Source organism: Clinocottus analis, unplaced genomic scaffold (genome assembly GCF_023055335.1).
Source record: "Clinocottus analis isolate CAN_PGR_092001 unplaced genomic scaffold, fCliAna1.0.p SCAF_21, whole genome shotgun sequence".
NCBI classification, from domain to species: domain Eukaryota; kingdom Metazoa; phylum Chordata; class Actinopteri; order Perciformes; family Cottidae; genus Clinocottus; species Clinocottus analis.
Window position 1 is genome coordinate 2,223,474 of NW_027175943.1, and position 25,000 is coordinate 2,248,473.

Below are 25,000 nucleotides of genomic sequence, written 5' to 3' on the forward strand. Positions count from 1 at the left end.
CTGTTGTTGATGTTCATTCCTGAAGCCACATCAATCTCACTCTCACATGACAGTGATTCATATTTGTTGGTGCAGATGTTCACAGCTGCTGCAAGTCCAACGTTGCAAGGACATGGAGCTCACCGTCGATTGCACGTGAAGGGTCAAACCTCGAGGGAATTTCCAGGAGATAAGCTTTCAGAAGCTTTTGTTGAATCCAGCTTTTTCCCCAAATGTTGCAACAGCCTTACCAGTCTACCTTTCCCCTCTGTGACACCTGCCTCCAGTCCCATCTCAATGGCACCGTCACGCCCCGCATGCACTGGTCGTCGTTGCAGATGTGGTGACTTTAAATCGCTTTGGGAGACTTTCGGCTTTTTCTTGACCAATGACGGCATCGCTGATATGGCGCATGTCCTCAAAAATATTCATGGCAGCTGTTTGCTGTATATATCGTACAGTGTAGATGTAACAAGATGCACACGGTGTATGCGTGCAAGCCGCTGTATTGAGCTGCAAACTTGAAGACCTTGAAGATGTTTTGGGGGCCAGCTGCTGGGGCCGATCGCAGGCTCAAATCCCGCCGTTGAATCTCCAAAATATGCAATTTGTTTTCACCTGCCCCGCAGTTCCCAGATGGTCACGGTTAAGCGCGACAGGGCCGGCTTCTGATACCGTCTAGTCAGTACGAAAGTATGTTTTCCCGAATGCTTGTTTGTTTCTGTGGCGCCGGCACGAGATGAAACAATCCGACCGTAAAAAAAAAGAGGTACTTTTCAGACGTGAGCCTCGCACGAACGACGGTCAATATGCAGGAAAGCTACGAGTAAACATCAGCGTAACGGCGGTTTGACCGGACAGGAAATTTTCAAGGCGAACGCGATCGCATTCCTGCTTTGATAGAATAAAACAAACACGCAGACGCACCTGCGTGAGGATATGAACGCGCGGATGGGATATCGCCCAGAGGAGTTCCCTCTTCATCTCCCTGACGGACAGGTTGTTGTCGGCTTCGGGTGAATTCCACGGAAAGTATTTCTCGGTGAAAAGGTCACGTGGCGGCACATTCATCTTCTTGATGTACAGTTACACACAAAACAAAGTGTTCGGTGAGTTGTACAGTGAAGTACCTCAATAAGTACAACATTGGCTTAAAGTGTGCTACGTTTGCGTGAGCGTTTACGAGCTAGCAGTCTTCTTCTTCACGGCCTCTATTTGGAGGAATTTGAGCCAATTAAACTGCAGTGTATATTAAACAAATTAAAGGATCCGTAAAAGCTATTTTTTTTACTCTAAAGCGCTTTAATTTCTAGAAAATAACCAAGCAGCTTGCATTAGCAGTAATAAACACCCCCCGAAAAACAAGGAAGAGCCCTAAACATACGTTCATCGGCTGCTTCAGAACAAAGTGCCAGCAGTGACGTAAGATTAACGCCACGTTTTGAAGGGGAAACCTTAAGTCACGTTGACTTCTGTCCATTTAATTGTTCGTCACGTTGACTTTGGGCCACAAACGACCCCTGTCCAGAAAAAAAGAAAAAGAAGAAGAAGAAAAAACAGCATCCCAGGAATTCTCAGATCTCCCAGAGCCCCTCTCCTGATTTTATCCGCTTCAGACAACAGACCCTCCTTCACTGTCCCTGGGAATTCTCCAAATTCCCACATTTGGGGAACGTGGAGTTCCTTTAATATGAGGTCTCTCCAGACCATTAAGCCCAGTGATCCTGACCCCCCCCCCACCCTCCCTCCAACTCCCCCGCATCCGACAACACGACATTCCTGACCTCGGCGGTCCGCTCTGATCCACTCCGCTGAAACCCCCCCACCCCGTCCTTTCCCGGAGGTTTTCCCTCTGTTCCAGGTATCAGAGCGCTGGAGGAAGAGGGGAAAGGTGAGGCCGATGAAGACAGAGGAGGGTTGTCTTGTGACAAAACCACAACTTTTTTTATCGATCGCGTTTCCGTCTTTCAGATGCGATTCCAAGTGTTACGTCCAGGATTTACTGTCAAGTTTAGGGGTTGGCACTGAAATGGCATTTAACTCACATTCAATCCATCCATTTGTTGATCTGGGATTGAACGAAGCAAATACATTGAGTCTTTATCTTTGGGAAAGTCCTTAATTATTTTTTTCAAGGACTTTCAAGGCTGCCGAAACGACAGGATGACGTTTAAGACGAGAGACATAATAATGGAAAGAAGGAAAGGTTGCTTCAAAGGGAAAGTGTGTTTGGGTTAGATGCTATCCTGCTGCTGACACACACACACACACACACACTCCATCCACACTCGTACAGTGGTGATGGACAGCTATGTACGTCTCTTGTCCTGTCATGTACCCCTGGAGGAGACAGAAAAGACATGCAGGATAGGGGAATGTATCTCACACACACTTGGTGATGGCTACTATATAGAGTTGACTTTACACCACATAGTTCTATATATTATTAGAGCCTTTTACAGGAAATGAATCACATTTTAAGTTGAAGGCTACACAGTTTTGTTTTGGTCTCCAAAATGGTCTTTTTCAGTGACACACACATTCTTTCTTTCTCAACTCTTATCTGTTTTTTTTAATCGTCTGAAGGTAATTTAGTTTTTTCTTTCCTCGGCCGACCAGACATGCTAATGCCGGGGCGAGGGAGACACAATGGTTGATGAATCAGCAGAGAGACAAATATGTCTGGGCACCTCCCAGGTCAGCCCTTTCGTGCGCATCAGTCATGTTAAACACAGTGCAGGGCGACAGAGTGTACCTGCGCAGCGCACCTGGTTTGGGAGCGGTCCTCCACTTCCTGGGCGCCGTCATCCATTTGTCTCCGTCTCTCTCGGCGGGCATCATCGCTCCTCCTCACCTTTGGCCTCATCAGAGGAGGGAACACCTGGGGAGCGATGGTTCACCGTCGTCTGCGCGTGATTGATACTGTTGCGTTAGCTACCCGACCGGGAAAGCGTCTCGTTAGCTCGTCCTCACTGTCTTGTCGCTTGTCTTTGTTTATTTGTTCATGCATCCGTTTATTTTCTTGCTATTTGGAGGAAGTAAACAAGCTAGCAGGGTTATTTATTTATATGACGTTAGCTGGTTATTTTAACTTCCTTGGGTGGTCTCGAAACCATTCATCTTTTGGTGAACAGTTTAGATTGCATGTGTTAGCATGCTAGCATTAGCCCACACAGTCAACACTTTGTGCTCGCGTGATAATAATCTGTATTTCTTACCTGTTGAGACGCCTCACAACAATGTTTTTACTTATGTTTCTTGTGATTGTAGCAGGTTAGCCTGTTTTTAGCTGTTTTCGCTTGTTAGCTATATCCTGCCTGCAAACAATTGGCTTGGTTGTTGTTGAAAAAGAGGCTTTAGGAGTACCAATTAGCTTAGCTTAATCATATTGTATCCTCTCTAGCGTGTGGAGTAGAAAACACTGCGGTTTAGCAGGTGATACTTGGATGTGTGGACTAGCTTGCCAGTCAAAAAGATCAAAATCAGAGATTCTTTAAGCTTCTAAAGAGCTTGTTTTTCTGCATTTGAAGAATTTAGAGCCAAGATTATCGACCAAAGGAGTGACAGTGATTCCCCTCAGTTGCTTTTCTAGTTATTAACTATTTAACCCTCACTGCTTTCCCATGTTCAAGCCAAGCAATGTCCATTTCTTCAGTGTTTCCCACACCGCTGAACAGGTGTTTCGTGTGACTTCATCTTGGCTGAGCTTCCTTCCAGACTCAACAAATTTCAGATATAATCAGTCAGAGTTAAGAGGAAGTTGAATGCAGTGAACTACGTTGACTCTTACACACTGTCTCTAAATGTTTTTGCACTTTTGTCAATCGCCCCCCCAAAAAAAAAACGTCCCACAGAAGGACCAAAGGGCCTCGTAAACGATTCTCTTGAAGGGATGCGGGAGAGTGATAGTGAGCCTGATATCACGTCACTCATCAGATAAAGTGATTCCTTGTTTGAATACAGCTGCAATATCTTGTTTTGAGACACAAAAACAAAAACATAGATTGCTAGTGATTACAAAGGGATCTATATTTAGACTATTTCTTTGTCATCTGACAAGGTGCTTGCACATAAATCAGCAGGTTTCTTCTCTGAAATCCCATATTTAAACATGTTTCAGACTCTAATTAAGCATGTTTGTTCTTGAATTTGATCTTACACAAAGTCTTCTGGGTCAGATTTGGCAAACTGTACCGATCCCAAAGGAAATGTAACCCTGAAAGAAACCATTCCTGTCCTTCAGCGTTTAACAAATACATCTATGCTATCATGAAATCTGGTATTTATATACGCCCCAGCTCCAAACTGTGTCCCAACCTTTAACAATCAGCTTGAATACAAATCCGTGGCAGAACAGATCAAGATGGGATCGTGCCAAACGAGCACCTATCGGCACGGCAGAAACAGATTGCCCGGTCGAGTGCGCCGGCTGTCATGTCAGATACGTGTTGTTTGTTCATGTTGCCAGGAGGAGATGGTTTCCAGGTTTGCCTAGTAACATCCTCATCCTGCTCCTCTTACATTCCAGATCAGTCTGGACCTTTGAGAGTATTTGTGGGATATGATTTCATTGGGAATGTTAATGACTGGTGACACCCACACAGGCAGTAATGACGGGTGTAAATATACTCCTTCTTGGAGTTTAGGATATTAACCTTTAAACCCTGATCAAACTGTCCAAGTTAACTATTAACATGACCTTACCGGGTTATTTAAACATAAATTCAAGCGTCCCTGGGTGGGCTCGAACCACCAACCTTTCGGTTAACAGCCGACTGCGCTAACCGATTGCGCCACAGAGACTTGTGAGGGAGTGTTAGCATGTTAGCATTAGCTCACACATAAACACTGGGTGTAGGCCTGATAATACTTGTGTTGTCTTATCTTTCTTGTTAACTTACAACTTGTACAGCTGCTTTCATGTCCTTTTTTTTTCCATGGACGTAGCAATTAGCTTGTTAGCCGTGTAGAAAGATGACATCTTCCCGCTTTTTTTCCCACCAACAAAATCCAAACTGAAATCTCTGCAATCATGATAATTACAAGTCACATATCTGCTAACAAAAAATGTAATTACAGCTCCAAGAAGCGTTGAGCCTGTGCAATAACTTGCATGCGGAGCATGTACACATTTTTTCAAGCACACGTTTGAGGAGCTCGCTCGGTATCCAAGTGCAATGCAACGTCTTCTCTCGGACTTTTGGCCCCGCAGGGTCCTAAATATCTCCCCCCCAGCGGATGCCGGTGCTCCTCGCATGGAGACTGCAGACTGAGACGCAGATATATGGCCTCCGCCGGCTCCACGCTCTCGTCACGGACCGTTCAATTACTCTCGCGGACGATGTACGTGAATGCCGGCGGCATTGCAGCGCGCCTGGATACCGAAAGAGGGGACCACGGTAAATCCTGGTCCATGTAAAGGAAGACCATGACATGGACACATTTACTCATCAAGTCAGTGTTGGTGGATTTCCTTAGGGGCTCCGGCTGCAGAGAGACGTGGACTTATTGGATTTTTAATCACTTGATTGAGGGAAATCCGTGCTTGAGCGTCCACGGTCTTTGTGGTGAACGTCGCGTGCATCGTTTCTGTCTGACGTCGCCCAACTCATTTCGCTCCGACATGCTTTTAACCCCTTCAACCTTTTAAGATGAAAAAAGAAGAAAGAAAAAAAAACGACAAAATTCAATCAGCCCCCAAGTCCAAAAAGACTGCGGTTCCTTTTCTTTGTGAACATCACTGCAGGCGAGCAGTTGTCGTGGCATCCAGATTGATGTTTTTTTAATAATAAAAGTAATGTCAACACAGTCTCGCCTCCAGGTACCAGAGACATTTCCCTCCCGTCTGTGTGGGAGGCTGCCGGGGTTACTCCAGTTCTGTTCCTGCACGCCGAAACATGCGCGCAAACCGCCGAGCGCATGCACGTCTTTCCCTTTTTTTTGATTCACTTGGATTTGAAGGTGTTGCAGAGTAATTTAAGACTTTGTTTCGACTGGTACAACGAGCCTTTTCAGGGGCTTTTCTTCACATGGAGACATTTAAAAACGCTGCGTTCATTCACGTGAAGACACATCAAATGATTAATATGTTTATTTGTTAGAAGGAACAGCACTCTGTACATGACTGGCTGTCGAAAGGGAAAATTAAACAAGTCAATTTTCAAGGAAATGGTTCATTTTCAGAGTAGGTTGCACAGTTAAACGTTTTTTTTTTAAATCAGATGTACAAAGATAGATTTTGCACTTAAAGTATATGTAAAAAGAGTCTGAAATCAGACATTTAAACAGTTTCAACCTGAAGAAAGACCTGCAAAACTAGTTTAATTATGAAAGATAAGGCTGTAAAAACTGTTTTAATTCAAAATGAAACACTCGTCAACGTGCAAAGAAGAGTTTTATTTTGAAAAAACAAGATTTGGAAATAAAAGATTTCCAAAATGAGACGTCCAAACACAAGACATACATATGTACAGAACAAAAGTTCAAAGTTTATTACATATTTGATGGGAAACAATCAGTCACATGACTCTGCATCTCAGTCTTCCTCGCTGCTCGTCTTCCTCTCTCATCTTTTCTTTAAATCCACATAAGGTCGCTCTACGAATCAGTTTATAAAAAACAAATGTATATACGTTTAATTCAAAATAGGAAGAGAGCGAGCTGCAGAAGCTTTGGGTCTTCCAGGTCGCGGTGGACCCTGAACTTTCTTTATTCATTGAGCTTTAAACCCAAGATGACAGACGCTCAAGCAAAGAAATCCCTCCCTGTTTGTTGAAGGTGGCCCTTTCTCTGCGTTGGCTCTCTAATCCGTAACTTCCTCTCCCTCCTCGCCATCTTAAAGCGAATCCACAGGAAGGAGCCGTTTAAATCGCCTTAAACGATGTCACCTCCAGCGCTCCACTTTCATCCCCGTTAACCACAGAACCGGCTTCCTGTTGAGCTTCATCTCAGGAGCCGCTTTCTCCACATGTTGACTCACTTTTGACGTGAACACACAAATAACACACATCGCCTCGGGACCCCGACGCCAAAGACATTCTCTCTCATTATTCTGTCTCTGTGTGTGTGTGTGTGTGTGTGTGTGTGTGTGTGTGTGTGTGTGTGTGTGATGATGGAGAGTCTCATGACTCCATCATGAAACGAGATCTCCCGCTTTCTAAACAGTTCATACGCCGAAAAACTCTCTTTTTCTTACGTATGTCTGCGTTGTGCACCGAATTGTAGAGCGACCTTATGTGGAATAAAAGAAAAGATAAGAGAGGAAGACGAGCAGCGAGGAAGACTGAGATGCAGAGTCATGTGACGATCTGATTACCATGAAATATATAATGAACTTTGAACTTTTGGTGAGAATTTTGAGCAAAACATGAATAGGTTGTTTTAATGTATTTAACAAACCAAAAGAACAGAGGTGATATATATATATATATATATATATATATATATATATATATATATATATATATATATATATATATATATATATATATATATATATATATAATTATAATACTTTGATTTTATATAGCACTTTCCTAAGCACTCAAAGACACTTTGGAGGAACAAATATGAAGCATTTAATTTGTTTATTATTCGCTATGCATCTGATTTTTATTTGATTTATGGATTAAAAAAACAAATCACCATGCTCCTAATACGCCAAAATACATAAAACATGTTCCATAAAACTGAACAATAACCCAACCTAAACAACAAAAAAGAAGTTTATTCTCATATTTTTCCATCAACCTTTTCCTATATTTTTGCATTCTTCTTCTTCTTTTGTTCCTGCAAACACAACCCAGTAATTGATCATGTATGATCCTGTTCCCTCTCTTTCTTGCTCGCCCTTGAGCTGAGAAAGAGAGTTTCTCTCCCCCCTCCCTCCCTCCCTCCCCTCCCTACACTCCTTTCTATGCGTCCCCATTCACAGCTTCAGGCTGTATTTTACTGGTTCCCATCAAAGTCTAATGGTCTGTAGGTAACTCCGTTGTTCTCCCAGCAGCCCCGGCCTCTCCCCCGTCTCCCCCCGTCTCCTCTCCCACATGCAGAAGTACATGCCTGACTCTGTGTGTTTAGCAGGGGGAGAAAGAGGTGGATCAGATCACAAAAGAAGGAGCGTCTGGGTGATATTTTAACCTCACCATGCGGCTCCGGGAGCTGCTGAAAAGCTGATTGACGACAGCGAGGAGGGGGAAGTCTCTCGCATGGCAGGACGGGGAGTTTTAGCCTGCAGGCGACATATAAGAAGACATACTCGCACCCTGGTTACATTGTGTTTGTGTCTCTGTATGTTTTCCTTCGGCATTCCTGCTTGTTTTTTCAACCTCTGAGGCGCAGAAACATTTTTTTTAAATGTTGTATTTGTGAAGGCTGAACATGATTTCCTCCAAATTCAACAGGTGGCCCTCTGTAAACAGCCGCCATCGCACCATGTGTTAGCGCACAAAGTTTCATGAGACATTTAGGCGGCTACACGCTGTGTTTGTGTTATTTTTTAAAAAAAGAGATAAATCGGCAGTCCCGGGAAATGAATTTGTGCGATGAGTAGATTGGTATCAATGTCGTGTCTTTGTGAATAACCATGTTGTGTTAGCTTAGTTTAGCATTATAAAAAAGAAAATGTAAACGGGTGAACGGCTAGCCTGGATGCTTCTAATTGAAAAAAACAAATAAAAACAAAATATAAGCTTCACCGACGGCAGCACATACATGTTTTTTTCCCTCTGTGCTTGTGCTACGCTAAGCTAACGCTAGCTAGAAAGAGATTTCACGAGAATATTTAGAGATGCTTCCTGCTTCTTCTTCGGCCTTGCTGACGTGTTTCAGACAACGAGAAGACTCTGCATCAAAAAGCACATTAACACAACCCTCAAGGTCGCTGTCAAGGTTGCTTGAGAGCTCTGGCCAAATCGAAGCGGCGCCCGAGCGGCTTAATTCAAGACTTTTTTTTTTCGGGAACCCCCCGTTACCATTTATGGACATTTCGAGCGGCCTCGACACACATCAGCCTGAGCAGAGTCACTCGGAGCAACTATTCTGACGCAGTTCATCTCTTTTTATAGCAGTTTGAAGGACCAGTCTGTTGAGAAAGAACGTGTACAAAAGGTGTCACACTCGCTTTATGTCTTTCTAAGGCTGTTAGCGTTACAGCCTGCGTCATATCAGAGGAGCCACTGGACCCTGCGGAGGGACAGAGAACAAAGAAAATGTAGGAAATCCTCCCCTGGATTGGTTTTTGGCTTTTAAAATAATCACATCTCAAGATTTAGACCTTTTATTTTTAATCTTTTAATCATGAAAAAGTGAAATATGCTTAATGTCCATGCAGAAAACAAACCATTAAATGCAAAGTTAGTGACACTCGACAGGTTAAAATGACACTTTTAGCATAGAGAACAGAGGTTTTTCCTTCACGCTGCTGCATTCATTTGAGCAAGAAACTCTGAAACTGACCTCTGACCTTCCTGCAGAGGCGGAAAGTTAGGGATCATATCAACATCATGAATCACAATCTGAATCCCCACCCGCCTACTCCTCCATGGAGGTTAAAACAAACGCCCGAGATTGTTCAAACATGACTTTTAACACTCTTTTTCCACGCCGCAGCCACGTTATACAGTCACCATAATGAGTGAGCTTTAATAGACTGGAGCCGGTGCTGTTGGTTAGTTAGTTAGTCTGGAGGGTAAAAGTTAAATTTAATGGAGGGAGCAGTCCATGTGGTCTCCCTGCAGCGCCGCCGGCTCGCCCAGGTGTGTGTCGGTGTGTCTGTTTGGGGTCAGCGAGTGGAATTTGTCCTCCGCCTGTGCACTTGTCTGCCCGTCTCCACGTCGCCCCCTGTGGTCAGAAAGAGGAACTCAGAGATCCTGGAGATGGCAAAGATTCAAAAGGAAAAGAGACACACACCCAGAGATGAATCAGAGCTCCCAGTTTAACCCTTTTAATCTCTCTGACTGCACAGTAGCCACAGGAGAAACGCTCGCTCTGCTGTTTATTTTGTACACAATAAGACTTCAATCGGCAAAAGCCAGACGACACAATGAATGCGGCGGATGGAGAGTGAGTCAGCAGAGGGCAATTATGTCTGTCTCATGAATGAAATCCCCTGATAATTCACAAATCAAACAGGTTTGAAGGTATGTGTCTGGCGAGACGGGTTAACTTTAGCCACTAAGGGTGAATCTGACTTGTGGTTGGAGGAAAGTACGTGATGCATGGAAGGATGAGACATAACGATAGAGTCAAATTTGAGTAACTCCATAGCTTAAAATATATTTAACAACCTAAGATAGGGCTCCTTTTCCTGTGAGGTGACAGTGGTAGCCACTACACCACCATGCACACACACACACACACACACACACAAACTAACACACACTCTCCAGTGAAACCTGTGTCCAGATTACCACCAACACTCTACTCGCACCACCTCGACAAAGGAAAGAAAAGAGGAAGGGAAAGAAGAAGAAAAAAAGCGAAGGAGTGAAGCTGCAGCTCTGTTAGCGAAACATCCGTTGCTAAAAATAGGTCCTGGTTGGCAGAGAGGCGGCTGGCAACGCCAGGCGTTGTTTGGCAGGGCGGCGGGATACGGCGAGGTAACCCGAGGTGCACGTTGGCTCGGTGACTCTGTGGCTTTTCTTTTTTTTTTTTTTAAAGAGGATGTCACACAAACAGTTATTTATGCTAGTTATTTTTGGGTCATTTTCCACCTGCACCATCATACTTAGCCAGTACGAGACAATTACAAGAATTAAAGGAATAGTTTGACATTTTGCTTCAGACGAGGCGATCAATACCGCTCTTATATCTACCGTAAAAGTCGGGTTACAAGTTGCTTCTACCTTCGGTGGGTGTCACCGGGCAGTAGCAGCAGCAGCGGGGAGCTAGCAGCAGCGCTAGCTCGCTACAACAGGGAGATAGCAGCAGCAGTACTAGCGGCAGTGGCGGGCAGCTAGCAGCAGCGCTAGCTCGCTACAGCGTGGACAACCACCGACGGTAGTAGCGGCTTGTAACCCGACTTTTATGGTATCTACCTGGCAGGAGATGTTTAGCTTAGCTTAGCACAAAGACTGGAAACCAGGGTAAACAGCTAGCCTGGCTCTGTCCAAAGGTTCTGAAATCCTCTTCAGTGACAGCTAGCCCATTTCTTGTTTGTTTAATCTGTTAAAAAAAACGTTTTTTATTGGTTTTTGGACGTGCTTCAAAGTAAAAAAAAAAATCTTGCCACGGTGGGTCAGGCAGCCAATCGGCGTGACCGCGGCCTGAGACACACATGTGCACACACATGGCGGTGTATGTATGTCCACGGGGGGACCCACCGATCAGCTTACACTGGTTTGTTCGTGTGAAACCCTAAACTACGCCGGTGTCTGTCCCTGAAGGCCTCTTGGTAAAGACACAACTCTTCTGAGGGACATTAGCTCCATCTCACATTTCTGCCCTCTAACATGCGTAATTGCCGTCTCCATTGTGTCGCGAGGACAAAAAACACACACACATATTCTCTCCACATACATGTGTATTTCCCTCTTCGTTCCTTTTTTTTTTTGTCGCTCTAAGGTACGGAACAAAAACCAGATCTTGTTTCACCCCTCCTCCATCTTTAGATCCCTCCGGATCTCTCTGGAAGATTATTTTCACCGGCCCCCATGTGTCCACCATTTACACCCACTTTCCATCCACGCTCTGCCTCCATCTGTACCTGTTGGAAGCCATTACTTCTTACCGCTGCTTCCCTCCGTTGTTTATCGGTTTACCACTCCATTGCCTCTCCATCCCTCCATGCACCCCTCTTTCCCCCCTCCAGGCGAGGGGAGTTCAGCGAACTTCAAAGGGGTATGATTATCATAGCACTTATCAAGAGGGTGGGCACTGTCACTCATGTGCGTTTGTGTGTGTGTGTGTGTGTCTTTACAAGCCAGCTTGTGTGTTGAAATCATTTATATTTTCCCACAGTTCACACATTTACAGTTTTTGGGGAAGTTTTAAGATGATTAACCGGCGAGAGTGTTACTCATTTAACATAATGAAAGGTTTTCGCTTGAATTCCTCCACTAGGGAGCTGTTAAGTTATGAATATACTATTCAAATAGACTTCTATACAACCAGGGTAGTCGCTTCTTGGTGGTCAGGAGACAGAATGCAGCTTTAACACATGAAGCATAGACTTCTATACAACCAGAGGAGTCGCCCCCTGGTGGTCAGGAGAGAGAATGCAGCTTTAACACATGAAGCATAGACTTCTATACAACCAGAGGAGTCGCCCCCTGGTGGTCAGGAGAGAGAATGCAACTTTAACACATGAAGCATAGACTTCTATACAACCAGAGGAGTCGCCCCCTGGTGGTCAGGAGAGAGAATGCAGCTTTAACACATGAAGCATAGACTTCTATACAACCGGAGGAGTCTCCCCCTGGTGGCCAGTAGAAATAATGTTGTTTTAAGACACTTTTGCGTTGGCTTGACGTTTCAGAAGCGGTGGCTGCTCTCTTGACGTTGTTCCCGTGTAAACTCATGTCCTTGACTGGACATGTTTGGTTTATTTGAGGTTACAGCAGCTTGTGTAAGAGTCAAGAGACAATTTATAATGAAAAAAAAAATTGGATGTATTTTCTCCACCAACAAAAGCCTCATGGAAATCGCTTTAATTAGTTTTATCCTTATTTTAATCTTCTTTTAGGAAAACAAAGGTGTGTCTGCGCTGCTCAGGAGAACAAGTCTTTACCAAATCATCTTTCCTTTATTGATTTCTGACGTTTTAAGTGTCTGACAAATTCATTTTGTGTTTACCGCTCAGCAGTTTGCTCTGTTCATACTCAACCAGCCAATGTTAACATCCCGCCGCACTAATGGAGCCTCCAGTTTTACAACACTGAATGTTCGTTGTAAATATTTATCTTTAGCCTCTTATGGCTCTCGGCTTGTACTGCGATAATTGTAATCTGATCATAAACACTTCCATGTGGTCTGATACTGTAAGTTGTGTCTTGTTGTGTCACGTTACTCATGTCTTTGTTGAGCTGGAGGATTTGTCAAACTCTCCCTAAACAAAGTCTCTCTTTTTGTTGGTCAGATATAAAGTTTTGTTCTGTCTACACTTGGAAGAGGAGCTGATTTTCAAGAGTGATAATACCTTCAAGTTGCACAAGCAGAATAGTAGCGGGACGAAAACCAAACCCAGATGCTCGTGTTCACTGTCTCTAAATGTGTTAAACTTTACTCAGGTATCTAATTCACTGGGTTAGATTATATAGATTATATATGTCAGGACTTGTAAAGCGGTGCTAGCTAACGCAGAATGCAGTGACGCTAGCTAACGCAGAATGCAGTGACGCTAGCTAACGCAGGATGCAGTGATACTAGCTAACGCAGGATGTAGCGACGCTAGCTAACGCAGGATGCAGTGACACTAGCTAACGCAGGATGTAGCGACGCTAGCTAACGGCGGATGCAGCGGCCTTGACGTGGCTGCACGCGGAGGACATGAAGTGTCTCTGACTTTCAGGAGGTCTTGTGTTCAATGCTCACCTTTCCAGCGAGTGTCAGCACAACGTGTCCCTCTACATACCTTTTTGTACCTCAAAAGTTTTGATCTAGTTCTGCAGATGCCTGTGTTTTTTTCCTCCTTCCTCTAAACCTTTAAAAAAGCAGCTTTGTTTACAGTTTAATCGTCGTGAATTTTGTCTAATTTCACAAGTCAGGGCATGAGACGCGATCCTTCCATTCCATTGCCGTCTGGGCTGCTGTTAGCTTGCCGGTGTGTAATTTACAGCAGATTTAAACCCAAACACACATTTCATCTGCTCCATTGATCCCGTCTTCTGTCTCCGGACAGCGGCGGCGGCTCGCGGGTTAGTTTTGGAGTCTCCTCCTGTGACATCCGTCTGCATCAACTGCAGATTCTGCTGCACAAAACATCTCTTGAGCTCTTTTCATTGTTTCATTGGCGGATTAAGCCGGCGTGAAGCTGCACGTTCGATGGTCGGCACGCCGAAGAGCTCCTGAAGAGTGTCTGAGCTCAACGCTGCAGGATGTACTCATCAATTTGGAGTTTCAACAGGTCGTAAATGTGATGATGAATCATTTCCACAGGTGATGGCGCAGCTCGTTGGAACAATGGACACACCCGCTGCAGGCCAGGGGGAATCCCACTTGCATTGTCGCTCTGAACGAATGATGTCTCTGTGTTTCTCGTTGAGATATTTATTGCATTTGTTTACCGAACATAAGGTGAAAAGGTGTTTCAGGCACTCTGCAGAGTTCGTTGACCCGGCCTCCACTTTTAAAAGCGACCCGCCGCTGTTCTATACTTGGTGGGTTTGGGTTTATTTTGATGTCACCGTTGTGCATTTAGAGCTGCGGGGAAACCAAACCCCGATCGGAAGCTCATATTCCCACGATGCGGAGAGCGTCTTGGCTCGTTATCTGAATGCCGATGGTCAGGGTGAACTTTAATAGATCATGTGACGTCCCTCACGCTGCTGTCGGTCGTGAGGGCAGCAGTGTTTCTGCCCACACAGGAGGAGCTGCTACTTATATGATTCACAGATTTACACTTTCAGGGTGCGATGTGAAGAAACGTTCTATAAGTAACCTGCATATGTGTATTTTGTGTGTTTGGGGGTGACGAGCCGTTAAAAGGTCACTGCAAACCCCTGATTTCGGCCTGCATGGCGAGGTCAGCGCCCATTAAAAGAGGCGAGGTGTGGCACAAGTGGGAATCGGTGATCGGGAAAGCGTCACTCACATTTCATCTCTTCGTCCTCTCGCTGATAACGTCCATCTTTAGAGTAGCCGGGCCCGAGAGCTGAGGATGCACGACATTAAACCTGCACCGGGGGAGTCAGACACACTTGTTGCTTCACTCCTGATCGGCGTGCGTGCCCGCTCTCGCCCCCGAGTTCATTTTGTTCTTCAAAAAACATGATAAAAGAGAGAGAGAGACACACGACAAGGCTCGGCAGGTAGAGTCTTAATCCTGTCTAATAGTAATGTTCCTGTTCCATGATGACTGCACGAACCTTAGTCAGAGTGTGTGTGTGTGTATGTGTGTGTGTGTGTGTGTGTGTGTGCAAGCCAGCACAATGGACGATATTTAAACATATAAGTGTTTTATGTGATTATAATTCATAAACCATTCCACAGTTTGAAACCAGTTTACTTCCTGTTTGAGTGGATGTGAAAGAGATCAGCTGACAGGAAGTGAATGTTAATGAATGATGCAACAAAAGTACATAACTTTAATGTTGCAGCCAGGCTTTATTTAATTTACTTTCTATACGTTAAAACATATTTAATAATTGATATAATCTGTAAAGACCGAAAATACTACATTTTGAGGTGAAAACACTACAGTATTTCCCTCTGGTGAATAGAAGTATAAAGTAACATATAGTTGAAATACTAGCAAGTGTAATGTGAGTAAAACATCATAAATGAACGTAGTTACCTTCCATAACTGTATTTTCATCGTGGTATCGACACCTTGACCACCGGTGTGCTCTGAGTGCTCACGTACCGTCTGGCTGCCACTTATTATTTACTATTTAATTATCAAGACTGTTATGTGTTGGGAGCTTTGAAATGTCAGGATTGTGTCAGATCTCTTCATCATTGTGAGATCTCGTCATGCGCTGAGAAACATTTCCCCCCCGAGGCGTCGCATATTTACGGCTCAGTCAGATGTGATTTCACCCTTTCTGAATCTCCTTTTTGTTTTTCATTTTGTTTTTCCGGTGGATTTACGAGGATATATAAATGCAATATATCCCGCTGCCTTTTGTTATTCTGTCTCTGTCCTCCGTGTCAGCGCCGGCTTTAGCTTAGCTTAGCTTAGCTTAACTAATCTCAGTTTACTTTGACTCTGCAGGAGAGCCGCATGGTGCAGCCGGTCGGAGACGTTGAGACGTTAAAGCGCTGCGCAGCATGAAGCTTTAACTGGATTAGAGATTGGGAAAGGCAGAGGAAGATTTCCATTACTGTTTACTCGTCCCACAATGCATCTGGGTTTAAAGTTCATGACTACCAATGTCAACCGTTCTTATAAAGGAAGAGTTTGTATTTTGTTTTTTCCATAAACTCTTGCGGCATACATTTAAAAATATATATATATTTTCCTACTCCATTGATTTCCACACAATATTTTCACATTTTGAGACTTATTGTTTAACGGCAATACATTTGTGGACAGAGTGATTTGCCTGCTTTGCATAACCCTATAACAATAAATGCAAGTTTAATGTCAAACGTGATGCATTAATTAAGTCTCCCAAATTTAATGAGTGATTTTAAAAGCACGCAAAAATGAATGGAAGCCAACGGCAGCGTGGAAAAAATGCATTAGAGTGATTTAAAACATATAAACAGAAATATCTCTGGTACAATCCTTTAAAGGATGAATACAAAACATTTAACACTGACGTTTGAAGCATTTTACACAAACTGAAATTTCGCTATTCCACAAAACTTTTTCATTTTATTGCGTAATCCTGTAATATGTCTTTTGGAACTGTTTCAAAAAGTAGACATAAAAGGGAAGTCCATCTCCTGAAGTGTAAGCATTTCATCGGTAAACTTGATTTACATTCACCGTTTGTGTCTGTGTGTGTGTGTGTGTGTGTGTGTGTGTGTGTGTGCGACGTCCTGTTTGTGTCGAGTTTTTTTAGCGCCGCAAGTTTTCCGCTGTCTGCACGAGTTATGGATGATCTGACTCCGGCTGGGTGGCCTGCTCGCTCCAGGAGGGGAGTGCGTTTACAGAAATGCACGTGAGCTTTGTGTACAAGTACACAAAGGGGCGCACGTGGACATGTGCACTGTCCACACACAGACACACACACGGCGTGGAATAAACAGAAGTAGACGAAGGAACGCTGGAGGCCCAAACACAGCTGGTTGGTCTCCTGTGGCGGATGTCAAGGTCACAGATGGACCAGAGAGGAAGAGGAGGAAGAGGAGGGAAGATATGACGGGGAGGGGAGGAAGAGAAGAACGGGGACGAAGGGAAGACATAACACGGACGTTTGAGATGAGAGGACTCTCTTTCTTCCTCCTCTTATCTGCACATTTTCCTCCGCTGCTCTCTTCCTTCCTGTATTTGCGTGAGCGGCGACGACCTCTCGCTCCTCGCGTGCTCTTCCTCTTGAAGTCGCTCCTCATCGTCGGGGTTCAGGCGCAGGTGAAATGTAACGAGGGTCACGTCCAAAAGTCACTCGGTCGTGAGGTTGTTGTCGAACGCCGGCAGCGGCTCCTCCGCTCGTGGGTTTGTATTGTGCAATGTTATTTTGACTGGCAGGTGTTGGAGTAACCTCTGCGCTCCCATTGGCTGTCGGCATGCGGGGACATGCTGATTGGCAGGCTGAGGGTTGACAAAGAAAACAATCTCTGTGCTTCACTTGGTAGGGAAAGCGTGAAGGGTCAACTTTAGGATTCAAGGTGATTTGTCTTTTGACGACAGCGCTTGTTCCTGCACGTCAACTCCCAGAGTTCACCTGTCAGTCAGACACTTTGAACTTGACCTTTTCCGTCTTTTTCCGTCGGTTTCCTGAGTATAACTTTTATTTTCTTCACCCCCGCTGCTCACACAACTCACAACGCGGCTCAGAGAGATTAGCGCCGAAACTAGTCTTCGAGTAATCAAATCAAATGTCTGATTATCTGCTTCCAGCTTCTTAAATGTGAGGATTTGTAGCTTTAAACGTAAAATCTCTGACTGTTGCTGGAACCAAAAAGAAAGGATTTGTTGGCATTTTTCACTATTAGACAAAATGATTAGAGGGAAAATATGTTTAACAGCCTTGCTAGCTGTTTTCCAGCTAGCTCGACGCTAAGTCCTAGCTTAACTTTTAATGCTTTGCATTTTAAATCACTACGAGAATCCACGTTTTCATGAATGAAGCTGCGTTATCTCAGTATTTCTTGAACATACTAGTACTGCAATTGGCGTGTACGTGCAGCAAAGCGAGGTATTTTAAGGATCACACATTCCTAAACCCGTAAACCGCCACCGACACGTTAAACGCGAGGAATTCTATAACATACGAAGCAAACGGAGCTCTTGCATTTACATTTTAAAACAAACTGTCCTGCCTGGTCACGCTGTTGTCTCGGCCGCGCCGCCGCGTGAAACCCTATAGACTCAACCTGCACGCGGATAACATCAGCCGAGCCCGTAGGAATGAACGAGGCAAGTCCAGGCGTCGGCCGCCGCGTTAGCTGCCACTCTGGAGCGGCGTTTAAATACAAGAAAAAAGGTCCTCGGTGAGACGCTCGTACATGAAAGTGTTTGGACAGTGAAGTATGAGCGGATCGGGGGAACATTAGCCGGAGCTTAGAGGCACATAGCTGCGTAATCGGCGGATGACGGAGTGGAAGAAGCCGCTGAATCCGCGCGGACGAATCGGGGGGAACGTGCCTGTTCCATCACGCCGTGTCGGGGCGAGCGAATATGCAAATGTACGAGTCTGCAGCACCGCAACCGTATCCGTACAAGCCCGACCCTGCAGCCGCTTTACATTCCTTCTAACTTAACCTCGCTGGCTCGGGAACCCCTCGCAGCATAAAGGGCCTTTTCAACCAAAATTACAAAACAACACACTCGCAGGTTGTGTTTCAAGAGGGTGTAAGATGATTACACGATCAAGTAGCTTTCATATTGTGAAACCAGGGTTTCACATCTTTGTCCTCTTTGTTCTTTGTGGAAGAATGTAGCCCGGAGAAACCTGATCTCGTCGGTACTCGTCATATTTTATGGCTTTTTTGGCAGAACCACCACGGCGCTATTTTGAACGGTTGGGCGTTTAAGTTTAATCAAGTACGCCTGTAAAGTAACAACCGATCCTCAAAAGGTGACACCTAATTAGTTCTATCTTCTCCTACGAAGGTTTAGAAACATCCAATAAACTTTCATCTCTCACAGGAAACAACTTAGTTAGGTTTAGGCAACAAAACTACCTGGTTAGATTTAAGAAAAGATCGTTGTTTGGATTTTAAAAGGTTTGCTTCACACTATCAGATTCAGAAATATTTATTTGCCAGGTATGTTGCACATAGAAGGACTATTTCTTGGCGGGCGGTGCATACATTAGACAAACAACAACAACCAACGCGGTGCGAGAAATGGAAACCTATTAAATTGACAATGGAATATAAAATAAAATGCATTTAGAAACAGATAACAGTCCTATAAACAAGTTTACTGTAGTACTGAAGTCTAATAAGTACATGTTTACATCGTCAATATCAAGACGAGCACCAAGCGTCGATATTGAACTGCCCTGTGTGTGTGTGTGTGTGTGTGTGTGTATGTCTACTCTTGTATTTCCATCCATGTGAGGACCATGACCAGTTTAAGCAAAGTGAGGACAATATAGTTTTTTGATTGACGTGTTTTCAACTTCAGGTGTAATTTAGCATGAGTACTGGGGTAGCTTGTGTGTACCCATGCAGCATTTCCTGCACCAATGTGCGTATATTTACCTCCACAATAACTCTTTATTGCCTGTATTCGACGCCACATCACACGTCCTGCGCTCTCCCTCGGGTGCCAGCTGGTTGCCCACATTGTCCTTCGCTCTTCAGCTCTGGGTGTGGACGAGGAGATAACTGAACTGGGATCTCCGCCCCGCTCAGGTGGAGACTGGATTATATCCCAGAACAATGCATCTGCAGGGGCCAATGACAATCTGAGGCGGCCCGCTCTGATTGGACAATACCTGAGAAGGTATTCATGCCTCAACAAAAAGGACAATGGAGCTGAATAATAAGAGCAACGTGATATAGAGATGGCAGTTAAGAGAGCGCAGCTCTTTTGTCGTTCTTTTGCCTCATTTTTAAACCTTCACCTAATAGTTTTCATGGTTTTTACTATTTTTAGCATCTTCTTCTTTCGCCTCTTCGGCAAGAAGTTTCATTTGAGCTGCTCTCTCTTTTTGGCCTCCGTCCATTTCTTTTACCCGCTCTCTTTTTTCTGCTTTCTCGCTCCCTCCATTAGCCCAAATTTCAGTGTTTCCCTGCTCACTTTCTCCCTCTCTTGCCCTCCTTCTGTCATTGTGATTAGAGGAGAGGAGGAGATCAGAGGGAAGAAAGCAGGAGCAACACCGCTGACCTTTCCCCTCCTTCTCTTTCTCCCTTTTCTCTCATGTACTTTGTGCCGAGCTCGCTTTCTCCTTGTTGTGTGTTTTCCTCCCGTTTCTCCTCCGTCCTCACCGGGATCACGCATGTTTCTGATTGGGAAGTTTTTACTTTTCCTATGCGACGGTCCGAGGACGGAGGATGTCATCTTTGGATTGAAAAGCCCTCTAAGGCCAGTTTGTGATCCGTAAAATCGAGCTGTATAAAAACGTTTTTTTTTAATGAATGTCGTACTGAGAAGTACTAATACCCCCCTGAAAATACTCAACCCTGAAGTAGATATATTTAGAAGTCGGGTTGAAGCCGCTACTACCTTAAAGGCTTGTCTCCGCTAGCTGTAGCCAGCTAGCGCTGCTGCTAGCTTGATCCCGCTCTGTTCAGTGGTAGTCAGGGAGCTAGCGGAGAGCTAGCAGCAGTGCTAGTTGGCTACAGCGGGGAGCTACGGTCTTATAAGCCAACTTTTACTGTACGATACATGACGATGCATTAAACAGCTGATCCGAGAGGCTTTTTAAAGAGTTCATTCATGTAAAGAAGTAAAGGGATTTCCTCAAATGTGTACTTAAGTGCAATTTGTACTTTCTCTCCCTGAGAATATCAATAAAATGTGATCAACATTCCTCAAAAGCAGACCAATACACTGTTTATTGATATAATACACAAACGCTGTGCATGGCTGCTCCATCAATCATCACCTCCCTCTTCAACTCAGCATTTATTAGACGTCTTCCCACCGGTCTTTCCCAGGCTCTTGTTATATCAGCCCCAGACGAGACCATCTGATGACTACTTACGGGGGTCCTGGAGGGCCCTTGACCTCGATTATTGTGATTACGAGCACTCACAGGCTGTGGTCGCATGAACTAATGCGCCCCGCACTTTCTCCTCAGCCACCCCCGTCCCCTGAACCTCCATCACGCCGCAGTCGACGCCCTCTTATCCCTCCTCCCTCTCCTCCACCCTGCCAGCACCCTTTCATCCACTAATCACATTGAAATGCCGGCCGCGACCTTTTGAGTTTGACCCCAAACAGGCCCTCAAAACTATGCACTCGCATGACACGTTTGCATCCGAGGTAATTAAGTGTGTGAACAGTTGTGTGCTTGACGGCGTTTAACGCTTCAAACGCACAGATACGTCGTAAGAAAACGCGTGTATCTGCTCGCCGTCGAGTGGAAAGATGGCGTCGGGGTTTTTAAGAGGCTCGCACATGTGAGCTTAAGCCACTCATACGTCAGCTTATAGGAGCGCTCTGCTTATGGAGTCTGACAGCGTGATGTTCGGTCAGATCTCAGGAATGCCACCATGAACACAGACGCGAGTCTGTAGTTCATGAGCCACAGACGGTGATGAAGTGTGTTTACTGTGCACACTTTTAATAAAAAGATCTCGCAACTGAGCGAACGCCGTCCCCGAGGAAGTTGTGGCAATATTATAATTTGCTTGTCCTTGTTGTAATAATATATATATGAACTATTTAAATTATTATTATCACATGTAGAGTTATGAGCAAAGAGTTTAAGATGTAAATTATGAAATTGTCTGTTTTTTGTATAATGTTTCTAAGTGTTATGGATGTAGGATCTGACTCAAGCTGCATAGTCTGGAGCTTTCAATCGTGTTTAAATGGGTTATTTAATAAGGAGACAGTGCACATTAATAAAAACAAAATCTGTTAAATGTGCCAGAGTCAGCCCAGAGGCAGATGTTTTAAAAAACTAAAACAAACCGAAAAACACAAGGATTATTAAAATATTGACGTTTTTTACAATGCATTTATGTTCATGCATGCATACACATCAATAAAAGTCATGATGGTCGACCGGCATATTTCTTTTTCCTAAAAGAACTATATGGACTCGTTGTCCATTTTTGCTGTAACATTTTCAACGTTGACGTCTTCTAATTCAACATCTGTCCTCTTTCATCCTCAATTTAGCAGATTATGAGTTCCTCCCCTGAGATTAAACCTTGTGTGTCACTCAATCCAAACTGAAGTCGACTACAAAATGCTTCCTCCTGATAAAAGATGAAGCCCACCCGCCCCTCGCCCAGAGAAAACAAGCGCGCCTCTGGTCGCAGTGACATTGTGACGCTGGACTCTGGTTGTCCTTAAAGCTGCTTTGTGTGTCTACTAATCAGAGTAAAGAGCCGGAGGCGATGAACCCGGCTACGGGGAGAACAGGTGAAGGCTGAAAACACAAAAGAGGAACCTGGTCGTACACGTTTTGTTTGATGCATAATTAAATCCACCTTTTAAAGAATTATGCACTTTTTCACTCAGCAACGACTGGATCTGCTAAATCCGGTTAAAATCCCTGCCAACTTCTCTCTGATGCAACTTCTCGTCACATCCTCATGACTCAGGGGTGTTTTTCTTCCAGCTCCGCCTCCGTTTTCCATCTCTTTGTGGCTCAAAACAAGGAGGAAGCTTGAACGCTCAAGCTCCAAAACGTCCAAAATGTTCTCCTTACGCATTATTAACGTCTTCTTCTTCTTCTTCTTCTTCTTCTTCTGCAGGGTACGTCAGACGAGCCGTGTGCCGGCAGAAACTGCGGCGAAGGATGCAGGTGCAACCCAGAGAAAGGCAGCAGGGTGAGTCTCGTCCTGCACGGTGAAGTCATCACATTCAGGCCCACAAGATGCAGATGTTTGGTCTTTGTTAGCGAGCATCTTCACTCCATATTTGTCACACAAAACACACTCTATGAGTTCTTGTTCCACACGCAGAGATGATGCGTTTGCTTGCTTTTAACCCGTTGATATATATATATATATATGCTACCACAAAGTCTTATTCATCAGGATATCAGTGGTGTGATTGGCTAATGGATGTTTGTCCACCTACAACTTGTTTTTTCAGCCGATTTTATTTATAACGAGCTGTTTTTGGGGCGTTTAAAGTGTTATAATTAACTACATAGTTAAACCTAATATATCCACCAGCCAAAGCCCCGCCCACAACACAAATACAGACGCCAATCACCTACAAACACCTCATCGTGTCACAAATGGAAGTGCGGTTATCTGTTTTTTTACACGACATCAAACCATGAAAGAAAGACGATGTCAATCCATCGTCATATTTTAATTATCACATTCATTGTGCTATATTTAGGGCGTGAAGTTAGTGGTTTGCATTTGTTCCTGTGCCTGGATTCAGTTGAGGTGAACTGTTTTTGGGGGATATTAATTATTAAGTTACAGGCAAAAAAAGCTCGATTAACTTTTCTCGTACGTAGACGTTGTCAGCGCGGATCAAAGCTGCTCGTGTTTTAACGTCTTCACAGACTGTTTGTGTTTTAGGAGCCGCAATCTCTGATTTATGACCCGCAGTGACATTTAAGAGGAAGCTTTTGTGGGTTGTTTTACACGTCAATATAGAAACCCGCTGGCTTCATGTAAATTCCTGTAACGTTAACGAGCTCAGTGCAGCGGCCGTAAAGCTTGAAGTACTATTTTATACTCATGGACGCAGACACAGCTTCTATTTCTATTCATATTCAAACATTTATTGGAGAACTTGAGTTACGAGTTAGGATATACACGAGTTAGGATATACATATATATATATATATATATATATATATATATATATATATATATATATATATATATATATATATATATATATATACATATATATGGATATATATATATATATATATATATATATATATATATATATATATATATACATATATATGGATATATATATCCATATATATATATACATATGTATATATCTATATATACACATGTATATATACATATGTATATATACATATGTATAAATATATATATGTATATATGTGTGTGTGTATATATATATATATATATATATATATATATATATATATATATATATACATATATACATATATACACACTACTTTTAGAGTGACAAAAACTATGTCTATGTTTATCCTTTCGAAAAAGAACCAACTCCAACTGAGACTCCTGTGTGTGTGTGTGTGTGTGTGTGTGTGTGTGTGTGTGTGTGTGTGTGTGTGTGTGTGTGTGTCCACAACTTGCTAGAAGCAGACTACCTGTAAGCTTCGCGCTGTAGCTCGGTCGCTATCCAAACATCAATTACCGTCTGACACAGAAGGCTGCACTTACTGTCCACACACACACACACACACACACACACACACACACACACACACACACACACACACACACTGTGTACGTTCAGGTAAATAACACAGCAGCGACCGCTACATTACAGCCGGGTCCCTGCAGGTAAATGACACGGCTCCTGCCGCTGCATCACCTCCTGTAGCGCCGCGTTCAGGCGGCGACGTGCTTATTTGTCGCTTTTCGGTTTTACTTTTGCACTCGCAGGTCGGCGGCGTGACTCAGAGACGTGAACGTCTCTCGAGCTCACGGGTGGAAAGTTAAAGTCGGCGTTTACGCTCGTCTCTTTTTAAAATGTAAAGAAAAACATTAGTTTCAGAGCCGGATGAACGTGAAAGACACGAGTTACAAGCTGGATTTAAAGCTACATTGAAGATGCTAAACTCCTTAATTCCAGCAGCGGAGCATTAACATATATTAATAATAATATTGTTAATAATAATGCTATCCAAGCATGTTTTTCTTCAGGTCTTTGAGCCCCAGCATCCACAAACATCCTTTTGTTTCAGGTTACAAGGTCCAAATCAATAAAAACATGGTATAAATCCCTCTAAACCTCTTGTTAGATATCAAATTAAACATAGAAATCAGTGCTTCAATAATGTAAAACCTCCATGTAAAACCTCTAAACACAACTCCAACAATTAATAGGATCAGGGTTAATGAAGTCCATCTGTTCACTAATGCTAAGCTAACTAGCTGACATGACAGTGGTATCTTCTCATCTAACACTGAGAGACTTTTTTATTGT

General features: G+C 43.8%; 1 protein-coding gene and 1 non-coding gene across 3 annotated transcripts in view; one reads left to right on the forward strand and one right to left on the reverse strand.

Annotated features, from left to right (window-relative positions):
* col4a6 (collagen, type IV, alpha 6) overlaps positions 1 to 25,000 on the forward strand; it is a 92,346-nt gene that overhangs the window by 30,916 nt on the left and 36,430 nt on the right. For both annotated transcript variants that reach the window (XM_068588053.1, XM_068588054.1), the window contains exon 3: positions 22,630 to 22,704. In XM_068588053.1, the coding sequence (XP_068444154.1) occupies positions 22,630 to 22,704 (75 nt within the window). The remainder of the gene's footprint in view (positions 1 to 22,629; positions 22,705 to 25,000) is intronic.
* trnan-guu (transfer RNA asparagine (anticodon GUU)) lies at positions 4,709 to 4,782 on the reverse strand. Its single transcript has one exon. It is a non-coding gene; the product is annotated as a tRNA-Asn (tRNA).